This window comes from Bubalus bubalis, chromosome 1, assembly GCF_019923935.1.
Source record: "Bubalus bubalis isolate 160015118507 breed Murrah chromosome 1, NDDB_SH_1, whole genome shotgun sequence".
NCBI classification, from domain to species: domain Eukaryota; kingdom Metazoa; phylum Chordata; class Mammalia; order Artiodactyla; family Bovidae; genus Bubalus; species Bubalus bubalis.
The window spans coordinates 24,617,182-24,641,059 of NC_059157.1; the positions used below are offsets into that span (position 1 = coordinate 24,617,182).

The 23,878-nt window shown below is 37.2% G+C and overlaps 1 protein-coding gene across 3 annotated transcripts in view; it reads right to left on the reverse strand.

The window, feature by feature from the left end:
• The window catches only part of MSR1 (macrophage scavenger receptor 1), a 79,899-nt gene that overhangs the window by 42,059 nt on the left and 13,962 nt on the right, over positions 1-23,878 (reverse strand). For all 3 annotated transcript variants that reach the window (XM_006047769.4, XM_025279266.2, XM_006047770.4), the window contains exons 4-8: positions 20,437-20,846; positions 14,235-14,421; positions 10,661-10,741; positions 7,288-7,377; positions 773-826 (exon numbers count right to left, since the gene is read on the reverse strand). In XM_006047769.4, the coding sequence (XP_006047831.1) occupies positions 773-826; positions 7,288-7,377; positions 10,661-10,741; positions 14,235-14,421; positions 20,437-20,846 (822 nt within the window). The remainder of the gene's footprint in view (positions 1-772; positions 827-7,287; positions 7,378-10,660; positions 10,742-14,234; positions 14,422-20,436; positions 20,847-23,878) is intronic.

A 23,878-nucleotide genomic window follows, 5' to 3' on the forward strand; every position in this document is an offset into this window, starting at 1 on the left:
CCCCTATTCTCACAGCACACACATATACACATTACACGCAGTGCCTAGCTGCAGGATGCAGAGGAGCAACGCATTGGTTTCTGAGAAGTCAAATGTGAATTCCCTTTCAAAATTTTTTCATTGTATCTGGTAGGTTCAGACTAGACATACAAGTGTTGACTTATAAAGATAAGTCATCTAATATTTAGTTTTCCAGGTCCGATTTACAAATCCTCTACACTAGAATATAAAATCACCATTCCATTCACAGAGAGTCCTGTTGTGGAATCTATGCTATTGCAGTTTTGAAAGTCTGGGACATTGAATATTACTTGTCAAGTTTTTAACAAAACAAAACACAAAAAATCCCAGCTGTCACAGAATTAGTCTGTCAGGGTTCTTAGATTGTGCAAATTCCTATATGTAACATTTCAGTTATTTTGGTTAGTAGGTAAGGAGGCTGTAATTGTTTCTATTCATAAGCTTGATTTTCCTTCAGCAGATTGAAATTGGCTTGAAAATTGAGCAATTTTCCGTGTGAAATTTTTAGAACATTACGCTCATCACAAAAACTAAATACAAATGGGTAATGAGATTTAGAGTTGTGTAATTTAATCTATTTGCTTTATTCCAATTAGCACAGTTTACTTGTAGAAAACTGTGGCTGACTTTCAGAGCATCTATGGATCAACACTGAAGTTCTCAACCTCTACCTCAAGCGTAGCCCACCAGCGTCAAAAGCTTGTTTATTACAGAGGCACAGAGGGAAAAAACCAAGAAATTATAAACTTACTTTGCATGCTTCCACTCCCTTTTTCTCCCTTCTGGCCTTTTTGTCCATTAAGTCCTTAAAAAAAAAAAAAAGGGAAAAAAATTAATTTAGGCAATTCACAATGCTTGCCCTAAAAGGAGACAGAGCATGATAAGGTCATCGAGAACATCAATGTATAACAACCTACAGATGCTCAGACATAATAATGTTGATGATGATGATGATGATGATGACAATAGCTATCATTTTAGAAGGCTATTATGAACTTGGCATTTTATGGGTAGGTCCTTTACATACATTATCTCCGATTCCTTACCAGGGCATTAAGTGTTCCATTTTCCTAAAGTAAGCAAAACTGAGGAGTAAGCAGTTTGTTTGGGGTGTGTGCATGCTCCTTTTTGTCCTTTTTATCTGTGTCTTCCTCCCTTCCCCAGAAAGTCTAGTGTCCACCATCTCATCCCAAACCTTGATTTTCCATTCCTTTACAATTTTTCTATCTTACTTTCTATTTCTTTTTTGTGTGGAGCCTCTCAAAGACTGAGCCATGAAAAGAACTGGGAGTACTGAGATCCTGATTACCTCAGTCCTGGGGAAAGCTGGGAAGGTTTGAGGGGGTGTCTAAACCTCTAGGCTTCAAGAAATTTTGAGAAATTTTGGCTTTGTGAAATTTCATTCACATAGTTAGAGGTGTGGTACAAAGGGTATTCTAATAAGGTTTAGGGCTTCAGATACTTACGGAAACATTGCTAAGACCCTGCTCTTTGCTAATGGGTTGCTATTTAACCCATGGTTCCATTCGGAAAGGTAGATCCAGAGGATCAGTCCTTAGCACCAACAAGAGACTTCACGAGGGACAATCCCGCCTCATGAGAGGGGTGCTACTCTTGCTTAATGATTCTCCTTCCAAGGGCCCTCAGTTGGCTGTCTTGCAAATAATAACCTTCCTGGTATAAAATGCATGACTGAGCACAGTGCCATCCAGCTCTAAGTCAAAATCTTTATTAACATTCTTGATTTCCTCCAATAACACCAAGGACTGCTCTCTCTTCATCCAAGAACTCAGAAAGCAGAGTTCAAAAACTCATGAGCTTTGGAATAACAATCATTTTAAAATCTCTTGTGTTGAATTATTTTGCTTGGCCACTTATTAGGTATGTGGCTCAGAACAGGTCTTTAAGCCTTTCTGAGCTAAAGTTTATTCTTCTTTCAAATGAAAAAAAACCAATACTTTCTATTGCAGAGTTGCCTGGAAAATTAGCAACCATGTTTATAAAAGGCCTTGCCCATAAGAGATGCATGTGAGAGATGGTAGCTCTCATTATTTGTTATACAACATCACTTAGCTAGAATGGTCTCCATGATTTTATTCTCAGTGAATCAGAGAGGATATTTTCATTTCAGTTCACTTTTTTATGGTACAATTATTTTAAACTTTATTTTTCAGTTTTACTTTTTATTTTGGATTTTATTTTTTTATCTGTTTTTTCCTCTAGTTTACTTTGCTTCATCTATGCTTTGTTTTTGAACACTTGTCCTTATTTGACTTTTAGAGAAGATTTTTTTTTGATCCCCAACTTACTACATTTAAAAAAATACAAAATAATGTGTGATTTTATTAAAAATTAAAATTTCATTAAAATTTTATTGCGAAGATTTCATGAAATACCAACCATTCTTTATCAGAGTATGATAAAGAGAAAGTCTCTAATTGTTTTACACCTATGATTACAATGTACATCATTACTTTTTACTTATGATTCAGTCATTTCAGGTAATACTAAATTGACAAGAAGCATTAATCTTGCACAAAGTACCCAAGACCATTTCTACTTTTTTGGGGGGGTGGATGGTAGGCTTTTATGAGATATAATAACAAAGATTTAGACTTCCTCAAGAGGAAAAATCTAAGATATTAAACAAAAATTGGGGATAGGGGTTTAAAACAGTGTAACTGGTCAGTTCTAATTCTTTTCAGAGAAGATAATAAACAATTTTATCATTCCAGCACTATTTTCACAATTAGAAAATAGTTGTAAGATGATTCTTGGACGTCTTTTCATACTGCAATTTGTCTTCAGTATTTGAACAACAGAACGGTTTAAACTAAAGATCTGAGCAAATGACCCACTTTTCTTCTTATAAATAAAAACGAATGTTTTATGTCATTTTAGCATGTTTCAGAGATTTCCTCACAGACGGCATTTGGAAATCTTTATTCATACCTGAACACATGAAAAATATCCTTTCTAGAGAACAGGGGCTCCTCTCTCCTTTATGAAGCAATGCCTTAGGCTAAAAGTGAGCCCAACAACTTTGTCAAAATCTGGAGTTAACCACCTCTTCTCAGATATGTCACTCTTTCATCAAAAATAAAGAACTAATATTTCTGACAATCACTGAAAAAAAAAGAAGTAGATGGTATGTAACGTACTGCCGCTTTAAATTCTAAGATCAGAGGAGCTATTCTCACCGATATCATTATGAAGTCGGGGATTTTCAGAGCCCCTGCCACGAGCCAGGCACTGGGTTCCCGTTTTCACACGCAGGCACACTCAGCTCAGCCAGCCTTTCCACGTTGATTTGGACGTGACAGCCTCCCTCCTCGGCCCCCTCCTGCTTCTTCCTGTCTCCTAGATCCTTCCCCTTCCACCCTCTTCCTAACGTGTCACAGTCTGTTTCACCTTTCTTTCCTCTATATCTTCAGCAACTCCCGTATTTCATCTGGCCATCAGCCTTTAAATAGTATTCAAATTACCCTCCAAAGAAAACACAAAATCGAAAGAAAGAACTGAGCTCCTCCTCTCCCTAGAAGAGCCTGACCTCTCTACCCCCATCTACAGTCCCCACCACCAGCTACCTCTGGGCCTTCCCTAATCTGGCTTCCAGACAACCCCGCCAAAACTGCTCTCAATAAAGGCAACGTCCTCATAGCAAAAAATGCCAAAAGCTTTCTGTGGGCTGCATCTTACTTGACCGACTTGTGCAACTGTCTGCCTTTTCCACTTCACCTTGTCTGGGCTCTCCTCCTCACTCAGGCTCCTTTGCTCTTTCTGCTCTGTCTGTACTTCCGGAACCACTTCAGCCTTTATCCTAGGTCCCTTCTCTTCTCACTGACTACCCAAGAACTACTATTAAAATAAATGATTATTAAAATTCATTGACCTCAGTGAACATTTAAATGAGCCTGACTACAACTTTGTCTTTTTACATCTGGCTTCACCTCTGAGTTTCAAATCCATATATTCGACTATCTATAAATATCTCCATGAATGGCACAGAGAAAGTGTTTCATAATCGTTTGTCAAATAAATAAATGAATTTGTTATGGTCTATAGCTTTAGATACTCCTAAGAAAGACCATAACTCATTCTTAGAATCAGACTTTGAATGGATTCCAAGAGAAGTAAATTATTTACATTGCTGGAAAATCTAGTTCATTTAAACAGGTTCTATTCAGAGTCCTTTAGGGATTTTAAATATATGTAAGGTTACACATCAATTAAATCTTCCAAACTCTCTTCAATAAACCTGTTGAGATAATAAATGCTCTATAAATCTGAGATGGATCAAGAAGAAAGTCTTCCCTTTTTCTGCTTATATGTTTATATTTTATCAGTTAAGGACTGTGTCTTCTTTACTTCTCATTCCCTTGTCCAAGCATTGTCCCTTGTGTGTGTGTGTGTGTGCGTGTGTGTGTATTTATATATATGGGGTGGGGGGTACTTAATACACATGGAAGAAAGAGGACAGGGTGGGGAAGAAAAGGAGAGCAGGAGAGAAAATAGGAGAAAATAAATAGGATTGCTTTTTAAAAAACTTTTTTGCTTTGAAATCTGTTAATGCTTTGACATCACTCAGACAGTCCAGGCTGTCATTATTTAGAAGATGACAATTCATAGATTTTATTTCTAATTTTATTACTCTTTGGACTTTTGTATGGAAGGACTCATTTACTGTTTTAATCTGAAGTATAACTAAACTAGTACCAGGCACTGCTGCTCACATTTCTAGCAAATTTGAATCTTTTAATAAGGAAGGGATATCCTGAGAATATCTTTGGTCAAGGGGTTTATTACCTCTGTACAGAGTTACTGTTTCTCCACATTTCTTTACTGGAAATGTGGTTCTCAAACTCTGATCCCTGGATCAGCATCATCACTATTACCTGGAAACTTGTGAAGAGTAAACATTCTTGGGGGAACCCAATTCTTAACCTACTGTATTATAAACTCTGGAGTTGGTGCCCAGGAGCCCAGGAAGTTGTTTTAACAGGGCCCTACAGGTGATTCCAATGCCTGCTGAAGCCTGAAAACCACAGACAAAAATGGTATACTATGCATCTTTAGGCCAGCTCCCATAGCACTTTCTTTAACACCTTGTCCTGCTGTATGGAATTAATCACTCTACTGCCTACTTCCACCAGAGGAGGCAATGGCACCCCACTCCAGTACTCTTGCCTGGAAAATCCCATGGATGGAGGAGCCTGGTGGGCTGCAGTCCATGGGGTTGCGAAGAGTCGGACACGACTGAGAGACTTCACTTTCACTTTTCACTTTCATGCATTGGAGAAGGAAATGGCAACCCACTCCAATGTTCTTGCCTAGAGAATCCAATGGATGGGAGAGCCTGGTGGGCTGCTGTCTATGGGGTTGCTCAGAGCCGGACACGACTGAAGCGATTTAGCAGCAGCAGCAGCAGCCTACTTCCACAGCATCCAGCTCCCATTTCTTCTATCCTACTGTACAAATGTTTATTACTTACCACTTGGCAATATAGCTAATTGCTTCTGCATTTTTCTGCCCCTGCTCCCTTCTAAAATTTCTGTGCAAAGTTCACAATTCAGGCTTAGGCTACTGGCATAAGGAGTAGAAATAATATCATCGTGTATGCAAATTGTAATGGGCCCAAGCATGTTGATTATTAAGTACTAATAAAAGAACATCTGCTGGATCATCGAAAAAGCAAGAGAGTTCCAGAAAAACATCTGTTTCTGTTTTATTGACTATGCCAAACCCTTTGACTGTGTGGATCACAATAAACTGTGGAAAATTCTGAAAGAGATGGGAATACCAGACCACCTGACCTGCCTCCTGAGAAACCTGTATGCAGGTCAGGAAGCAACAGTTAGAACTGGACATGGAACAACAGACTGGTTCCAAATAGGAAAAGGAGTACATCAAGGCTGTATATTGTCACACTGCTTATTTAACTTCTATGCAGAGTACATCATGAGAAACACTGGGCTGGAGGAAGCACAAGCTGGAATCAAGATTGCCAGAAGAAATATCAGTAACCTCAGATATCCAGATGACACCACCCTTATGGCAGAAAGTGAAGAGGAACTAAAGAGCCTCTTAATGAAAGTGAAAGAGGAAAGAGAAAAAGTTGAGTTAAAGCTCAACATTCAGGAAACTAAGATCATGGCATCTGGTCCCATCACTTTATGGGAAATAGATGGGAAAACAGTGGAAACAGTGTCAGACTTTATTTTTCTGGGCTCCAAAATCACTGTAGATGTTGATTGCAGCCATGAAATTAAAAGATGCTTACTCCTTGGAAGGAAAGTTATGACCAACCTAGATAACATATTCGAAAGCAGAGACATTACTTTGTCAACAAAGGTCCGTCTAGTCAAGGCTATGGTTTTTCCAGTGGTCATGTATGGATGTGAGAGTTGACTATAAAGAAAGCTGAGCACAGAAGAATTGATGCTTTTGAACTGTGGTTTTGGAGAAGACTCTTGAGAGTCCCTTGGACTTCAAGGATATCCAACCAGTCCATCCTAAAGGAGATCGGTCCTGGGTGTTCATTGGAAGGACTGATGTTGAAGCTGAAACTCCAATACTTTGGCCACCTGATGTGAAGAGCTGACTCATTTGAAAAGACTCTGATGCTGGGAAAGATTGAGGGCAGGAAGAGAAGGGGACAACAGAGGATGAGATGGTTGGATGGCATCACTGACTTGATGGACATGGGTTTGGGTAAACTCCAGGAGCTGGTGATGGACAGGGAGGTCTGGCATGCTGCAGTTCATGGGGTCGCAAGAGTCGGACACGACTGAGCGACTGAACTGAACTGATAGAGTAGGAGGCAAATTATCTTACAAAGGATAGGATTTCAGGTCTACCTGTGTTTTGCTAATTATAACTTAAGAGGATTTGAAGGGTTTTGGTTAAAGGGGGGCTAATTTTGTTTATTAATATTGGTTATTTGGTTAGTATTTTGCTTTTTCGTTTTCTTTGCCAGTCTCCCACTCTCTTTATTCTATGATAGATGGTGATTTATAATGGTGTGAAGCTGATAGATCCTCTGTTGTGGTTTTATATTAAACTGTTTTCCTTTAGTAAATAGAAGCCTTGCTCACATAGACAGAAATCAGTTTCAAAATGTTTCAGATCACAAAATAAACTGCATGTAACTGCTACTGTTCATACCATGATGACCATTGTTTTTGTTATCTAAGAAGTTGAAAGGAATATCAATGATCTGGTGTTTATTTTCATGGTCTATAGAGATAATATGCATTATCAGAATACCTGGCTTCCCGGTCTTCCCCATTGGTCCTGGGAATCCTCGAATTCCAGGTAAACCAGAGATCCCCCGATCACCTTTAAGACCTGGAGTACCTACATGGTAAATGAAGGGGGGGAAAAAACGGTAATAATAATTCATTTTTCATAACAATTTGAGAAAATAATGAAGCAATCTAATTTCACTAATGGATATGAAAGAGTTGAATCTCCAAGGTGGAGGAATAATGTCTTTCCTAAAATTTCATGTGTAGAAACTGATAGATAACATCAACAATAAGTGGAAAAACATTAGTGCATACACAGCAGCTATTCAACAAGTAACATATTGTTAATAGAAATAAAAACACATGAGGAAACACATCTTAAAGTTTTAATTAGAAGGTTTATGTAGTCTAATCAGGTATCTTCAAATGGCAGGATTTTGCTGTGGCTGAAGTGATAACTTTGAAATGTAAGCTAAAAGTTGGATTTTTAAGATTTGTCCCAGAGAAATCACAACTCAAGCAATGGGAAATATCAAAGAATATTTATTAAAGAAAACTAGGTACTAGTGAAGGAATATATTACTCTATCTCGCATGCTCTTGTTTATACCTGCTGCTGTTGCTGCTAAGTCGCTTCAGTTGTGTCCGACTCTGTGCGACCCCATAGACGGCAGCCCACCAGGCCTCCCTGTCCCTGGGATTCTCCAGGCAAGAACACTGGAGTGGGTTGCCATTTCCTTCTCCAATGCATGAAAGTGAAAAGTGAAGTTATCCCAAACAATAATGTAACTGTGTGTGTGCGTGTGTCTCCCAGGCACAGGGAAAGTATTCAGTAAAAACTTTTTAAAATAAATTTTAAAGTAAAAGGTCATAGGTCATTCTCCTTGACATGCTGCCAAGGAAACAGCACACTGAAATGATTTTTTATTATATTATTTGAGATAAAGCACAGTTTAACATAATATCCACCCCAGTACATAAGTAACAATTATAATATATTTGCTGTATTGATTATTTTAAACTACTAAGATAAATAATGGACTCCAATATCCTTGCCTGGGAAATGCCACGGATAGAGGCGCTTGGTGGGCTGCAGTCCATGGGGTTGCAAAGAGTTGGACACAACTTGGAAACTGAACATCAGGATAAACACTTATTTTTCTCAGACTTTCATATCGTGGTTGAGTGTCAAGCTGAGTTTAGTGGGCTTAACTGCATGTATATGTGGGGTTTTAATAAACCTGCTTAAATCAGAAAGTAGAATTATCAAGACAGTCCATTATATACTTTTAAGCTCCTGATTCCAGTTCTACACATGAGGCAAATGGGCAATGTGGCAAAGAGCAAAACAGAATGCAGCAATTAGGTAGGAGAGATGCCTTATAACTTGAATATTTTTGCTGCAGTGCACCAAATCAAATGGCAACCTAATAATCTAAGAGTCAGTTTATCACTCCCACAGTGAAATCTGCTTCTCTTTAGAGGGGCCAGATAATGCTTGTTTGTGTACAGGAGCAGCACCAATAGCCACAGACTAAAGCCTCACTTAAAGAATCAAAGCAGCTTTGCAACAGTATCTGTTTATGGTATTAACAAAAACTGAAACTTTTAAATCCCTCTTTCTATTTCATACATCCATAGTTCCGAAACAGCTACAAAAGATGTTCCCAAGATGAAGCTTTGGACAGAAAGTTTTAGCCCAGACTGAACTTTTATGGTTGAGTTATAAAGCTTTGACAATTGCAATTTGTAACGGAGGAGCTGACAGACCTTTGACAATAGCCACTCTGGCAGATAATATAACACTGGTTACTTCCCCTGCTCATGACATTAACACACCATTGCTAAGCTCTGCCAGGTGCTAGTCAAGTGGAAAGACTTTTGAATAAAGGATCTTACCTGGTATTACTTTCAAAGGCACAGCAACAATTCACCCTATATATATATATTTTTTTTTTCTTTAAAGGAATTTAATTAAAAAAAAATGTAAATGTTATATACTGGCTTTAAACAGCAACCCACTCCAGTATTCATGCCTGGAAAATCCCATGGACCAAGGAGTCTGGTGGGCTACAATCCATGGGGTCGCAAAGAGTCGGACACGACTGAGCGACTTCTGTGTGTGTGTGTTTCAGCTCTATGATATAAAGGGCAGGCTTGTGTCAAATTCATGCTTTTCATTTTTAAAAACTGTTTTTCTGATGTAAGCTTGGCTGGTTGATACATTGATCAGAAAGAAGGACATTTTGTATAATCAAAAGACAGAAAAATAAGATGAAATCCTTACTATTTAGGTATTTTGGGAGAGGGCAGAACAAACCATTTTAGTTGTAATAAGACTGTGCAATGTACTCCCCACCTTCAGAAATCATACAGGTATTTGCTTTTGAGCCATGAATAACATGGTGATCATGTTCTTGTTATTATCTTCTTTTTTTTTTTAGAGCAAAAAAAGTTCATGATCTTTCTCTTTTTCTGTCTTCTATTATCTTCTTTCAAAATATTGCTTTCAAGATTACAAAATAGACTGAAGAAAGTAATTTGAAACATTTTGCTCCAAGTAAGATACAGAGAGTAACTGACAGCAAAGGTAAAATTCATCCATCTTCTAGTCAATCTTTATATTGAAACTGCAGAGGTTTAGGAGAAGGCAATGGCACCTCACTCCAGTACTCTTACCAAAATCCCATGGATGGAGGAGCCTGGTGGGCTGCAGTCCATGGGGTCGCTAAGAGTCGGACAAGACTGAATGGCTTCACTTTCACTTTTCATTTTCATGCATTGGAGAAGGAAATGGCAACCCCACTCCAGTGTTCTTGCCTGGAGAATCCCAAGGACGGGGGAGCCTGATGGGCTGCCATCTATGGGGTCGCACAGAGTCGGACACGACTGAAGTGACTTAGCAGCAGCAGCAGCAGAGGTTTAAGCAGGTATGTTCAGTTAAGGACTATATAAGGAATATGATCCAATTCGCCTTTGACTCATTTTATTTATTTATTTTTTGTATCTTTAAAACCAGATAATGTGTAAATATATTCAACGTGAAGGTAGTTTTCATATTTTCCTTCACCTGTGACTTCAAACTAGTTCTGCCAAATACTGTTTGCGGTCAGTGATATAGACAGCCCTCCCTAGAATTAACGAACAACCTCATGTTGTTAACATTCTTCGAAAATGAAGAATCAGTGTTTACCATTCTGAACATAGAGGTGATGAGGCTACCTGAACACTTAATATGCCCTCAATACACACATACACACACATGCACGCACACACACACATGCACACACACCCCACAGAGAACCAATCAAATATCTCAACCCTCCTTCCTCATACATGGCTGTACACTACTCAGCTCTGTGGTACATAGTGGAGTAGTTACTATTACCATACCTTTTAGACCTGGAAAGCCTGGTATACCATTTTGTCCAGGAGGGCCTCTATCTCCTTTTTCACCTGGAGGTCCAGGAGGACCTTTAAAAAAAATAAATGACAATTACTAATCATAGTTTTAAAGCAAGGGTAAAATAAATTTGTCACCTGTCAAGACAGTTACATAGGCAAATCCAAAGCCTTTTGTTTGTTGCACAGTTATACAGAACGAACGAGACTGACCTTCCTGGATGGAAGCCGTGTAGCCAGCCACTGAGTACTACAAAGAGATAGCCCTAAACTAGACAGCCTGATTACAGATTAAGTAATTATGTGTGCTGAGCACTGTTCTGCGTTCTCAGATCCTGGTGGCAGAGAGAGACACTGAGTCAATGACAAGACAAGTCCACATTAGTACTGTGTACCTACTGGGAATGAAACCCAGCACCCTTAAAACTGAGTTTCCTTGCCGAGTTTATGATTAACCTCTCTATCCAATATTTTATTCCCCTTCTTGTCTTACCCATGCTCCTCTCAGGATTGAGGAGCATCAAAGAAAAGGGGGATCAAGCAAGATCTTCGGGACCTACCCAGCCCAAGGCTCTCCAGGTTCCCTGTTTCTTGTTTGTTGAGAAGTCTTTAGTTTCCTAGGCCTTCCTTGAGCTCCAATGAGCAGGCACAAGCAGTTAACAATGAGACAAGTGAGGGGGTGCAGACAGAAAGCAGTAGTCCAGCAAGGTAGCTTCAAGTTCAGAGTCCTAGTTCTTCCCCAACAATATATGTAACAATCTGACACATGTCTGAGTTGATCTGCAGACACCAAGCTGCTCATGGAGGTGAAGGATGGTAACTATGTGTAGACCACTAGCACGGAGACCCCAGATTCACAGGAACCAGAAGGTTGATGATTAAGTTTCTGGGAACATCTCCCTGTTACCTCACCACCAGGCAGATTTCACTATATTAAGTTAGATGTTTTGTGGAAAATGTCCAAGTAGAGTCATGGGAAACAGAAGTCCATACAAAGTAGATAACCAAAACCATATTGTTGAAAATGATACCCTTGGGTATTTGTTAGAGAGATGCATATCAGCATGAGGAGCAGTGGTCGAAAAGACTTGACTGAGGAGGTAGGATTGGAGTGGACTTTGAAGAATGGGTAGAATGAGAAGAAAGAATTCTGGATAAGTGGGAGAGATGTGGGGAAAGACAGTAAAGTGAAAATGAGTAAAGGAATAACTTTTTGAGTATAATATTAAGTAGAATGCCAAGTTGGATATAGATGTTATAAAATAAGATGGAGGTTGCGGGGGAAATTTTGACTACTTGGCATGGCAATTATTAATACCACAGTGTCCCCCAGTACTGAGTCCGATCAACACTGATTAAGTCACTTGAATTTTTTGTGTCCAAAAAACAGATGGCACTATGTCTCTCTTCTTCATAGAGTGCCACAGGACAAGTATTAATCTCTAAAACATAGCAATGTTTTAAAAGAAGCATTTTTCAACTTCCATGGTTCATCCACATACCCCAAGGACAATACACAGTCATAGTTACTGTCACTGGTTAAACAGCACTCGTTTACAAATTGTAATCAGGTGGGAAGATGTAAGACCTGAAAAATTCTAAGAAGGGGCTACATAAATAAAGATAATGTGATGAGTAAGTATATTCTGTCCATTTTCTTTGCTTCTTTTGAAATACTTGCCCCTGCTTTTCTCCATTTTCCTGAACTGTTTCTGATTTTGCAAGGTCCAAATTGGGTTTTAGGACCTTCCTTCCCTGATAACTTAATTTTCCAAATATCCACGGCACATTTTCCATTTCAATGGCACATTTTCCATTTCCCTTCATATACACCACTGGGCTATAATGTTTTATTGCATTTTCATTACAATAATAACTCTACATATTATAGGAAGGGTGAAAGCCTAGACAAAATGAGGAAAATCTAATTCATAATTCTATCATCTTAAGAGAATAACCTCTAACATTTATCTTTTCTATTTGTGTTGTATATTTTTTTGCCTCTTTGCTTTTTTAAAAATATAATCATCATGTAAATTACATACCACTGGGCATTAAATAGCTGTAGTAACAACCAGCAAGTTCTCCTAAGCTATAGCTTAATGTTGGAAACATATATTTAGGTGTCCACAAGTGATGTCATGGTTCTATATCAATGGGAATCCATGCATCTCCTATTCCTGCAGCAAGTACTTCTTCCCAACAAAGGGGTTTTAACCCAACAACTGTGAACATGGCTATAGGTCATTCATCTCTGCACAGTGACAACAGAGCAGGAAAGTAGGCCAGAAAGACTCAATTTGCAGCTTGAATTTTGCTGAGCAAATTGAAGGGAAGCAAATCTACAGTACTCCAGGATGAATTTTGACAAAAAAGAGTGCATACTCAAAGACTTTGATTCAGTGATTAGGACCCTAAACCAAGATAGACATTTCAGGAAAAACTATACAGCGTGAGACAAAAAACAAGGGACACAGACTAGCTGTGGACTCTCAGCCTCTGAGATTAAGAGTTTTCACCATTTCTTTAATAAATCAATATTCAAAAAACTAAGATCATGGAACCCAGTCCCATCACTTCATGGCAAACAGATGGGAAACAATGGAAATAGTGACAGACTTAATTTTCTTGGGCTCCAAAAATCACTGCAGATAGTGACTGCAGCCATGAAATTAAAAGATGCTTGCTCCTTGGAAGAAAAGCTATGACCAACCTAGACAGCATTTTAAAAAGCAGAGACATTAGTATGCCAACAAAGGCCCATTTAATCAAAGCTATGGTTTTTCCAATAGTCATGTATGAATGTGAGAGTTGGACTATAAAGAAAGCTGAGAACCAAAGAATTGATGCTTTTGAACTGTGGTGTTGGAGAAGACTCTTGAGGGGCTCTTGGACTGCAAGGAGATCCAACCAATCCCTCCTAAAGGAAATCAGTCCTGAATATTCCTTGGAAGGACTGAGGCTGGAGCTGAAACTCCCAAAACTTTGGCCACCTGATGAGAAGAACTCACTCATTGGAAAAAACCCTGATGCTGGGAAAGATTGAAGGAAGGAGAAGGGGATGACAGAGGATGAGATGATTGGATGACATCACCGACTTGATGGACATGAGTTTGAGTAAGCTCAGGGAGTTGGTGATAGACAGGGAAGCCTGGCATGCTGCAGTCCATGGGGTTGCAAAGAGTCAGACACAACTGAGAGACTGAACTGAACTGAACTGATAGCCGATTAACAATGTTGTGATAGATTCAGTGAGGGGACTCAGCCACACATATACATGTATACATTCTCTCCCAAACTCCCCTCCATCCAAGCTGCCACATAACACTAAGCAGAGTTCCCTGTGCTATAAAGTAGGTCCCTATTGGTTATCAATTTTAAATATAGCAGAGGACAGTTATCTTAACACATCTTGAAAAGATCTCAAGACTCCTTCCTCTGGATATTTGTAATAAATATATGCTCCAAAACTGTTTGAAAACTATAGAATTTCCAATACCAAATTTCTACATGTATCAGTACATCTTAGTATATCATTTTCTGGAGGAATGAGAAGATACGTTACCTTGGAGTAAAGTGATATTTTTCAATGTCTGAGAATGTTCCCAATCCTTCAGCCTCAGATCATTAGTGATATTATTCAACAGTTTCACTTCCCCTTTTATTTCCTGTTCCAAATATACTTGTTTTTCATCTAGAGACTTAATTTCTGCTGATGCATTGTATATACGCTCCTCTAATTTACGCATCTCCTGTGAAACACAAGCCAACATCAGCAATTTCTGTTACATACACAATTATCAAATATATAAGTTTAAGAAGCCCTACAAGTCAGATTTTTTAAAAATGGATAATATTACAATAATATTATGGAATAAGAATATGGAAATTAGAGAATAACTTTAAAACAGTAATTCTTTGGTTTTGAAGCATTTCCTCTTTTAACTGAATGGCTTATTTCTACACTCTGACAGGAAAAAAAAAAGGTTAAATATATATATATATCTTAGACATGGTTCTATTCCTAAATATCTACACGTCAAAATGCTAAAACTAAAATCAAATTTGAAACTTGGCATATGGTTTTAAATTCATCTAAAGTTAAACTCTTTATACTGTACTTGAGTAATTCCAATTCTATCAACTCAATAGATTTGTATATTAAATTGTTTTACTACAATAGCAAAGCTTAATGTCACAACTCTCAGTGGTAATGACCATTAAGGATAGCTTTTCAGATTTGATAAAATCTCAACTAGCATATTAACAATATCTTATGTTCAGGTTTTTTGCCTCTGTATTTGAGATTTCATTATTTTATGTTTTCAAATGCACATATAGATTGTGGGCATTTATATACATGCACACATATCTGAAAACTACGAACAAGAGAAATGTCATCATGTTCTGGATTATGACTTTATTTTTCACTCAATAATATATTAAGAATATTTACCTATTAAAATATTAGAAACTGCTTTATTTTCTATAATTTAGTAGAATTATATTGTATGTTTCATAATTTGATTCCTATTGATAAAGAGTTTTAAGCTGCACATAAATAATGCTGCAATGAACACAATTTTATACGTATCTACATATTTATACAAGCACTTTTATAGGACAGTTTCCTGGAAGTGGATCTGATCAAAGGGACTAAGTATAAAAATTTTTGTTCACCACTGCCCTACCACCTTATAAATACACAGGACCATTAAAAAAAAAAATCTTACTTAATGTATCTGAATGCCTACTTTTTGCACTCAAACCCTGCATATCATCAATGCATTTAATTTTTCAGAGTAAAAGTAGATGTAATAAAATCTTGTTCAATTTGCTTTTCAAATTGTGATGAGGTTAAGTATCCAGTTGTAAAGTTTTTGACAATATATATTTTTTAATTACTTCTCCTTTCAAGTCATTTCCTGGGTTTTCCTTTGGGAGCTGGGCTTTCTCTTTCCAGGGTACCTATCTTTCTCATCTATCTTGGTAATATTTTCTATTTCTCTGTTCTACTTACCTTGTGTCCTCTGTCTTCATGGTATGATTTATACTTTTCTAATGACTTCTATGTTTAATTGCTGATAGAGTTTCATTTCCCAATTGCAAAAAGAAATAAATCAGTGGTGTACTGTTCCTTAATCCAGGTGTGAAAAGAAAATTTCACCTCACTTGACTGGACTGGACAAGTCGAAGTGAGAGGGTCCAAAGTGTCAACTAAAACCTTTGGGAAGAAATGCAAGTGTACCCAGATTTGCCTGTACAAGAGCACTGCACTCAAATAGAGATATGCCAGTTTTTACCACTCTGACTGTGCCTTCCCCCATCCAAAACCTTGTTCTAGATTAGGATGTCTCTACCCTCTGTGGCCTCCCTCCCCATTTAGTCTTTTCTGTACAATATGGTACATATATACATGAAATAATGAACATGGATATTTTATAGAGCATAAGAACATGATAAATATGCTTGACATCATTGATGTGGCTGCAGATTTCCCCAGCTGGCAGGATATCCACAGATATCCTGTGATATCCTGATATCCTGTTATCAGCTTCTGATATCCACAGAGAAAAGGTCAAGGGACTAGTTGGTGATTTTTGCTCCCTAAACCTTAGGAGTCACTCATGTTTTTCATACCTAAAGCTGAGGCTGCCTTTTTTCCCCCTTCTTTGAAAATTCTATATAGCGCTCATATTAACCACACTTTACTTGAAACAGGTTTTATTGGGAGGAGAGAAAGTTCATTTGATATATCTTTAAAAGTCCTGTATAGCAAGGGTCTCCAGCTAACAGGATCTAATGCCTGACGATCTGAGGTGGAACTGATGCAATAATAATAGAAATAAAGTGTACAATAAAAGTAAAAGTAAAGTGCACAATAAAAGAATCATCCTGAAACCAAATCCCACCAGCCCCCATCTGAGGGAAAATTGTTTTCCACGAAACCGTCCCTGGAGCCAAAAAGGCTGGAGACCGCTGCTCTACAGTAACTGCACACACTGCCCATCCACCACCAGCAGCTCTGCTAGAAACAAGCATTTAATTTTGCGTTCTTACAGTCCTTTCTATGTAAAACAGAGATGATAAATCCCGCCGCTCTCTTTCATTTAGTCAGTATTCTTCTTTCTTTCAAATTAATGCCTGGTCTGTCCTTGATAAACATATGCTGGTATTACTTATAAGCCTTTTATTCAAACAATTACTGATTGAGGCATTTATTTAATTTACTTATTCCTGCATTGGGCTAAAGATTCAAAGATGAATCCAATTGTTTTAAGCAATGGGAACAAGACTGTAAATACTATTTTCAGTGAGCAAGCGTGCATGCACACACACATGCTAGCACTCACATAGACTTCAAATCTCTACAAATGACTACTGTCTTACAAAAAAAGAGCTTTAAAAAAATTAACCTTGCAAGTTCCTCCTTTCCCTTGTACCTCCATCTCTAATGCTGGGACCACTTCCAAAACGAAAGTGCAATCTATTCCAACTCAATGATCGATTATTACCAGATTCCAGCTGTTTCTATTATATATCATTTCCAGGCTCCCTGGTGGCTCAGAGGGTAAAGAATCTGCCTGCAATGTGGGAGGCCTCGGTTCAATCCCTGGGTTGGGAAGATCCCCTGGAGAAGGGCATGGTGACCTACTCCAGTATTCTTGCCTGGAGAATCCCCATGGACAGTCCATGGGGTCGCAAAGAGCCAGACACGACTGAGCAACTAAATGCACACACATGTATCACTTCAAACATGTTCAGCACTTCTACTATCTTCCAAATGGTTTCCTATTTGGTTTTAACTCTTCATTTATGTGGATTCATGAAAGTGATTAAAATGGAAGTCTCTCAGTCCTGTCCGACTCTTTGTGATCCCATGAACTGAATTCTCCAGACCAGAATACTGGAGTGGGTAATCGTTTGCTTCTCCAGGGGATATTCCCAACCCAAGGATCAAACCTAGGTCTCCCGCTTTGCAGGTAGATTCTTTACCAGCTGAGCCAGTTCACAGATAATCTATAATCTCTGAGGACTTGGGGACATTACCAATATCAAGTAAATTCTTATTCTTTCGTTGTGTCCATCTTCATTCTCTTCTCACCCTGTCTCATTGCCCCTCTGATCTTCAGTTTAGTTCAGTTGCTCAGTCATATCCGACTACTTGTGACTCCATGAACTGCAGCACGCCAGGCTTCCCTGTCTATCACCAACTCCTGAGTGAGTAATGCCATCCAACCATCTCATCCGCTGTTGTCCCCTTCTCCTCCTGCCTTCAATCTGTCCCAGATCAGGGTCTTTTCCAATGAGCTGGCTCTTTGCATCAGGTGGCCAAAGTATTGGAGCTTCAGCTTCAGCATCAGTCCTTCCAATGAATATTCAGGACTGATTTCCTTTAGGATGGACTGGTTGGATCTCCTTGCAGTCCAAGGGACTCTCAAGAGTCTTATCCAACACCACCAGTTCAAAAGCAACAATTCTTCAGTTCTCAGCTTTCTTTATGGTTCAACTCTCACATCCATACATGATTACTGGAAAAATCATAGCTTTGACTAGATGGACCTTTGTTGGCAAAGTAATGTCTCTGCTTTTTAATATGCTTTATAGGTTGGCCATAGCTTTTCTTCCAAGAAGCAAACGTCTTTTAATTTCATGACTGAAGTCACCACCTACAGTGATTTTTGAGCCTAAGAAAATAAAGTCTGTCACTGTTTCCATTGTTTCCCCATCTATTTGCCATGAAGTGATGGGACTGCATGCCATAATCTTACTTTTCTGAATGTTGAGTTTTAAGCCAACTTTTTCACTCTCTTCTTTCACTTTCATCAAGAGGCTCTTTAGTTCCTCTTAGCTTTCTGTCATAAGGCTGGTGTAATCTGCATATTTTGTGGTTATTGGTATTTCTCCCGGCAATCTTAATTCCAGCTTGTGCTTCATCCAGACCAGCATGTCTCATGATGTACTCTGCATATAAGTTAAATAAGCGGGGTGACAATATACAGCCTTGATGTACTCCTTTCCCTATTTGGAACCAGTCTGTTGTTCCATGTCCAGTTCTAACTGTTGCTTCTTGACCTGCATACAGATTTCTCAGGAGGCAGGTAAGGTAGTCTGGTGTTCCCATCTCTTTAAGAATTTTCCACAGTTTGTTGTGATCCACACAGTCAGATTTTAGAGTAGTTAATCTTGTTTTCACACAAAGTAATGTTTCTTCTCCTATCCTCTTTCCCTCATATTTAATCAGTTTCTATTCCCACAGCTGATACTTTATTTTCCTCTGTCTCTCAAGGTTCTCAGCCCTGTGGACAGTTTCTTCTTTGTGCACTCTTTCTAAACCCTCCATAGCCAGAGTTATTGATATTCCAATAACATTTGTATATGTTTAGATACTTACTAACCATGGGGGAGAGAGGAACAGTCAGTATTTGGAAGATGTGACAAGGATACAACACTGACTATCGAGGCTGACGTTGGGATGAGGTTCACCAGTGGTTTCTATATTTAAACAGCAATGCCATTGTCTTCTCAGTGATTGCATCTTACAATAAATAAATATTAAAATGTGCTTTTTCAACCTGTTTAGTCTATTCTCTAGTCAATAATTTAATTGGTTTTCACGTGATGTTAAAACTTTAGAGGCTTCTCTTTGCTCTCTATAAGGGACATCTATTTACAAAAATCACCACTGCATAACACTGTATCTATATAGAAAACAACCTCATTAATTAAGACATAGTCTATTCAAGTAAAATATACTACGAAGATGGCAGCCTTACTGAGCTAATGGTGGAAAGTTTACACATTTCACATTATGATCTTAGGGCTTAGATACCATGTAATATGAAGATTAATTTTTTTCACACAAGTAATAAAGCTTTATCCATGAGCTTGTTTTTTTCACAAATGGAACAATTATAACTACCTAACAACAAAAAATAATCCAATTCTGAACTAAACAACTTGCTTCTTAATTCCTTCTCTTCAATAAAAAGTAACTCAGAGGGTTGGCCACAGAGTAGTTTAGAGCAAAGTTAAGAAAAATTATGACCCATGGGTCAAAGTCTATTTTTGTAAAGAAAGATTTATTGGATCACATTTCCTAAGAGTTACATCTGGGCCTTTGCAAAAAAACTTTGGCTGGCAAGTGGTCTAGATGTCTTGCTCTCTTGTGTTTGATCCTGTGATGGTAAAAAGATGTTGATGCATTATTCAAATTCTTTACTTAGAGTTATCTCTACACATAAAACTTTAGCCATACTTCTTGTGAGTGACAAACTATTTTAAAATTTAGATTTTACAATTTACCCATGTAAATAAGCTTTTCATTCTTTTCATGATAAAGATATTCTGGGTTTCTTTTGAAATTTGCAAAAACTGTGTCTATCTGTCCAAATATGCTAAGATAATCTACCAACTGTAATTGGTTTAGAGAATCTCAAGAGGCATTCTGAAAGTATTTATAAAATTAAAACATGCTAAGAGAGTCTATATTTGATGAAAAACAAACAAACTCCGCCTTCGGCTAGGAATTTGGAAGAGGCAGTAGGTAAATCCATTTGGAACTTTCTGGTGAGACTGCAAGAGAAATCAGGTAAGTAGAATGATGTTAAAACAGATTTTGCCATGGCAAAATCAATACAATATAGTAAAGTTAAAAAACAAACAAACAGGTTTTGCAACTTTTTCTCTGCCCTGGACTATCTGAGGAGATAGGTTACAGATGGATTCACTCCCAGCATATGACTTTCCAGTACAAAAACTCTTACCTCTTGTTGTTTAAATGCATTCTCTTGGACTCTGCCATTCAGTGTTTCAATATTGAACTGCAAATCAAGTACTGTGGTGTTCAGACCTACTAATGACTTGGAGATATCAGCTATGATATTCTCATGTTCCTGGATGGAGGAAAGTAAGGAATTTAGCTGGAAAAGAACATCATTAAATCTTTGATCAGTTGTTATGCTGAAATTTTGGAAATTCTTAGAATCGAGGAGATTGGCTTCATTATCTGAAAGATACTGGATTCTGTTTTCCATGTTGCTCATGCGTTCCATCAAAACTTCTCGAAATCTCATTTCATCTTCACTGCCATTTCCTTTGCCTTCCAGACTTGGAGATATATCTGCATTAACTGAGCCAACTGTGCAATTCTTCATTTCCCATTTCAGGAGCTGAGCTGCATATTTAAGTAAAAATAAACAGAGTCATGCCCTGTATCCTTAAATGCATCCACCGTTCCATTCCACATCACTTCATCCCATTCTAACATTCTGAATGCTATCCTAAATCAGGTGTTTATTTCAAACATACAAAGTATGAACCAAGGTAGGCAGAGTGCTGAGAGGGAAACAGTCTCCTTTTCCCATTTTATATTAGAATTTATTCCACAGTTAAGTCATTCTTTCTGACTTGCTGCTTAGATCAATCTTCTGGGTCGCTGCATTTAGCTATGAGAGCAAGAGTAAATGCTACAGATTATGAGGTACACTGTATCCTTGTCCTCAGGTGTGCTGTTAGGATAAGATGAGATAATGCTTAACACAGCATCTGAAGTAAACATGTTGAATATGTTAGCTATTATGAAGATTAATGATGATGTGACAAAAACAATATGTAGTAAAAGTAGAAATATTAGTGTTATCCATAGTATGAATAAATTGTTGGCTCATCTTCCTTATGCTATTACTAAGCTACCAGAGAGTTATCACTTTCAGTTTCTGCAGATCTAATTTATTGTTGGTAGAGAAGGAAATTGGATAAAAAGTTTTTTAACTTTAAAAAATACTGTTCTTTCAAGACTCCTCTTTACTTATTATAAAATATATACTTGTAGAGGAAAACTTAGAAAATGTGACTAGTGAAAATAATTTACCATTAATCTCATGGTGCAGAATTAAGTGCTAACATTTTAGTATATGCATATCAGATTTCTGATTCCACTATCATATTATTATTATACAATCAAGAGCTTATATATAATTTGGAAACTAGCTTTCAATTCGCATCTATCATAAAGACCCTTGCATATTACTTAATATTGTTTTACTAAAATAATTTGAATAACTACATTATTATTCTATGTGTGGTTCTGCCATATTTAACAAAACTCCTATATTCAGTTTGCTTCTATTTCTACTAATATATTTAACCCTTCGATGAACCATCTTATGAGCAATTATTTCCTGAATATAAAAATTCTATTAAATGGTGTTTGAGGCATAGAGCTGCTAATATATATTCCCAAATGGGCATATGTTCTCTAAACAAGCTAATTATCCTTATGAAAGGATCTATAGCAATATGTTTACAGTTTCAAAAATGAAAAGTATAAATATTACTTTTGCAGATAAAATAATACATTAATTGAAACACCATGAAGAAAATGTTAAGCACCATTTTATTTCTAGTTAATGATGGTTAAGATTTTATTGTTTCATCTCTCTCTATATATATATCGATATGATTTATACCTTTTATCTACACATATATCAGTCTCTTATCTATATTAATTTGAATATATAAGACTTTACGTATTTGACCATTATTGAGCAGTAAAGAGTAACTTCATATGGTTTAAAAGTATATCTATATAACAGCAATAACTGACCTGTCAATTTTCTTTAAAGTGATATGACAATAGTTATTAGCTTTACAGGTTTTGAGACTTAACTGAAGTAACACATGAAAAGCCCTGAATTCCACCCTGAGCTCAGGGTACGTGTTATACAAATGAGAGCTTGGTGTTTACCTAGGAACAAGCTGCCCAATTCTGGAATCTAGTCCCACTCCTTAGTTACTAACTAGGTTACTCTGAGCAAGTTATATTTCTTCTTAATTAGGCTTCCCCAAAGACCTAAGAGTAATAACTGTCTTACAGTGGTGCTGAGAATGAATGAGATAAAGCAAGTAAATCCCATAGCACACAGATGGCACATATGAAAACTACTCAAATTAAACTGCCTTATCTTTGAAAGTTATTATCTTAGTTACAAAGTCTTCACCACCATCACTTAAAGAAGGTGTTTCATGACGGCTGTCATTGTAGCTCTTATTAAGCATTAAACTACATATTCAATTAAATCACAATTTTAAAATATATATATTATTTGTTCCTAGTTATATTCTCTTTAAAATTAGCTTACTTGATTTAATAAAATATGTGGCTACATTTTGATACAATCCACAACAGAGGCCACATTGAGTGTACATTATTTTATTAATACTTTGGACAAAATAGTATATTTCTTAGTTGGATCTCGTAACATTTATTAAATTAAGTGTAGAGAGCAAGTTTTGGATTGACAGCTTCATTTATGCGTTTGCCAGTTCCATGATTTATTTATTGAGTACTTACCGTACATAAAGCACTGCTCGAGTAACTCTGGGAATAGAAAACTGACTGGGAATGGAATTTGACTTTAACAATCAGAAACCCTAACTAACAATATTTGCAAAATTATCTCTAAGTTAGCCCTTAAAATTTTTCTTTTATGATGATTACTGCTTTTTCAGGTAGCAGTTAATAATACAGGCTCTAGATGGGAACTGCCTGGATTCTTGCTCTTTCCTTCATAAACTGTGCCCTTGAGTAAATTAATCAGGCTATCATTTCACTACCTTATAAATGGGATACTACTAGTCAGTGTTTAAATAATTAAATGAGCTGATATATGTAAAGTGCTCAGATCTTTCCCTGGCACATAATACACATTTGATACTTTTCCTTTTTTAATTATTATTAATATTTTGGATTCATTATCTGCATGCCCAATACTGATACAAGCAGGAGTTAATATTATGTAATATAAAAAATTGGGAGGAAGTTGGGTGCTCCATGAGAAAGATAGTATCTGTACTTTATTTTAATAGGCATACTGATTTAATTATTCAACCATATAATTTTTACTTTCACTAGAAATGCTTTTTATTTCATAGGGATAAAACAAAACCTCTTCATAGTGTAGAAAGGGAAGATTTGATTTGATAAAATGTCATGTGACCAAAGATTTTTATTCAATATCAAGTTCAACATGAACTGATAATAAAGGCTATATTTTGCTTACAGATTTAAAAATGCAATATTGCTTGTTTTCCCAAATCTTGAATGAAACCTAATTTAATCCTTACTTTCTTTAAAAACGTTTAATTGCGATACAGATGATATAGGTATGTGTATCGCAAATCTAGGTATGGAATGCTAGAGTTCAT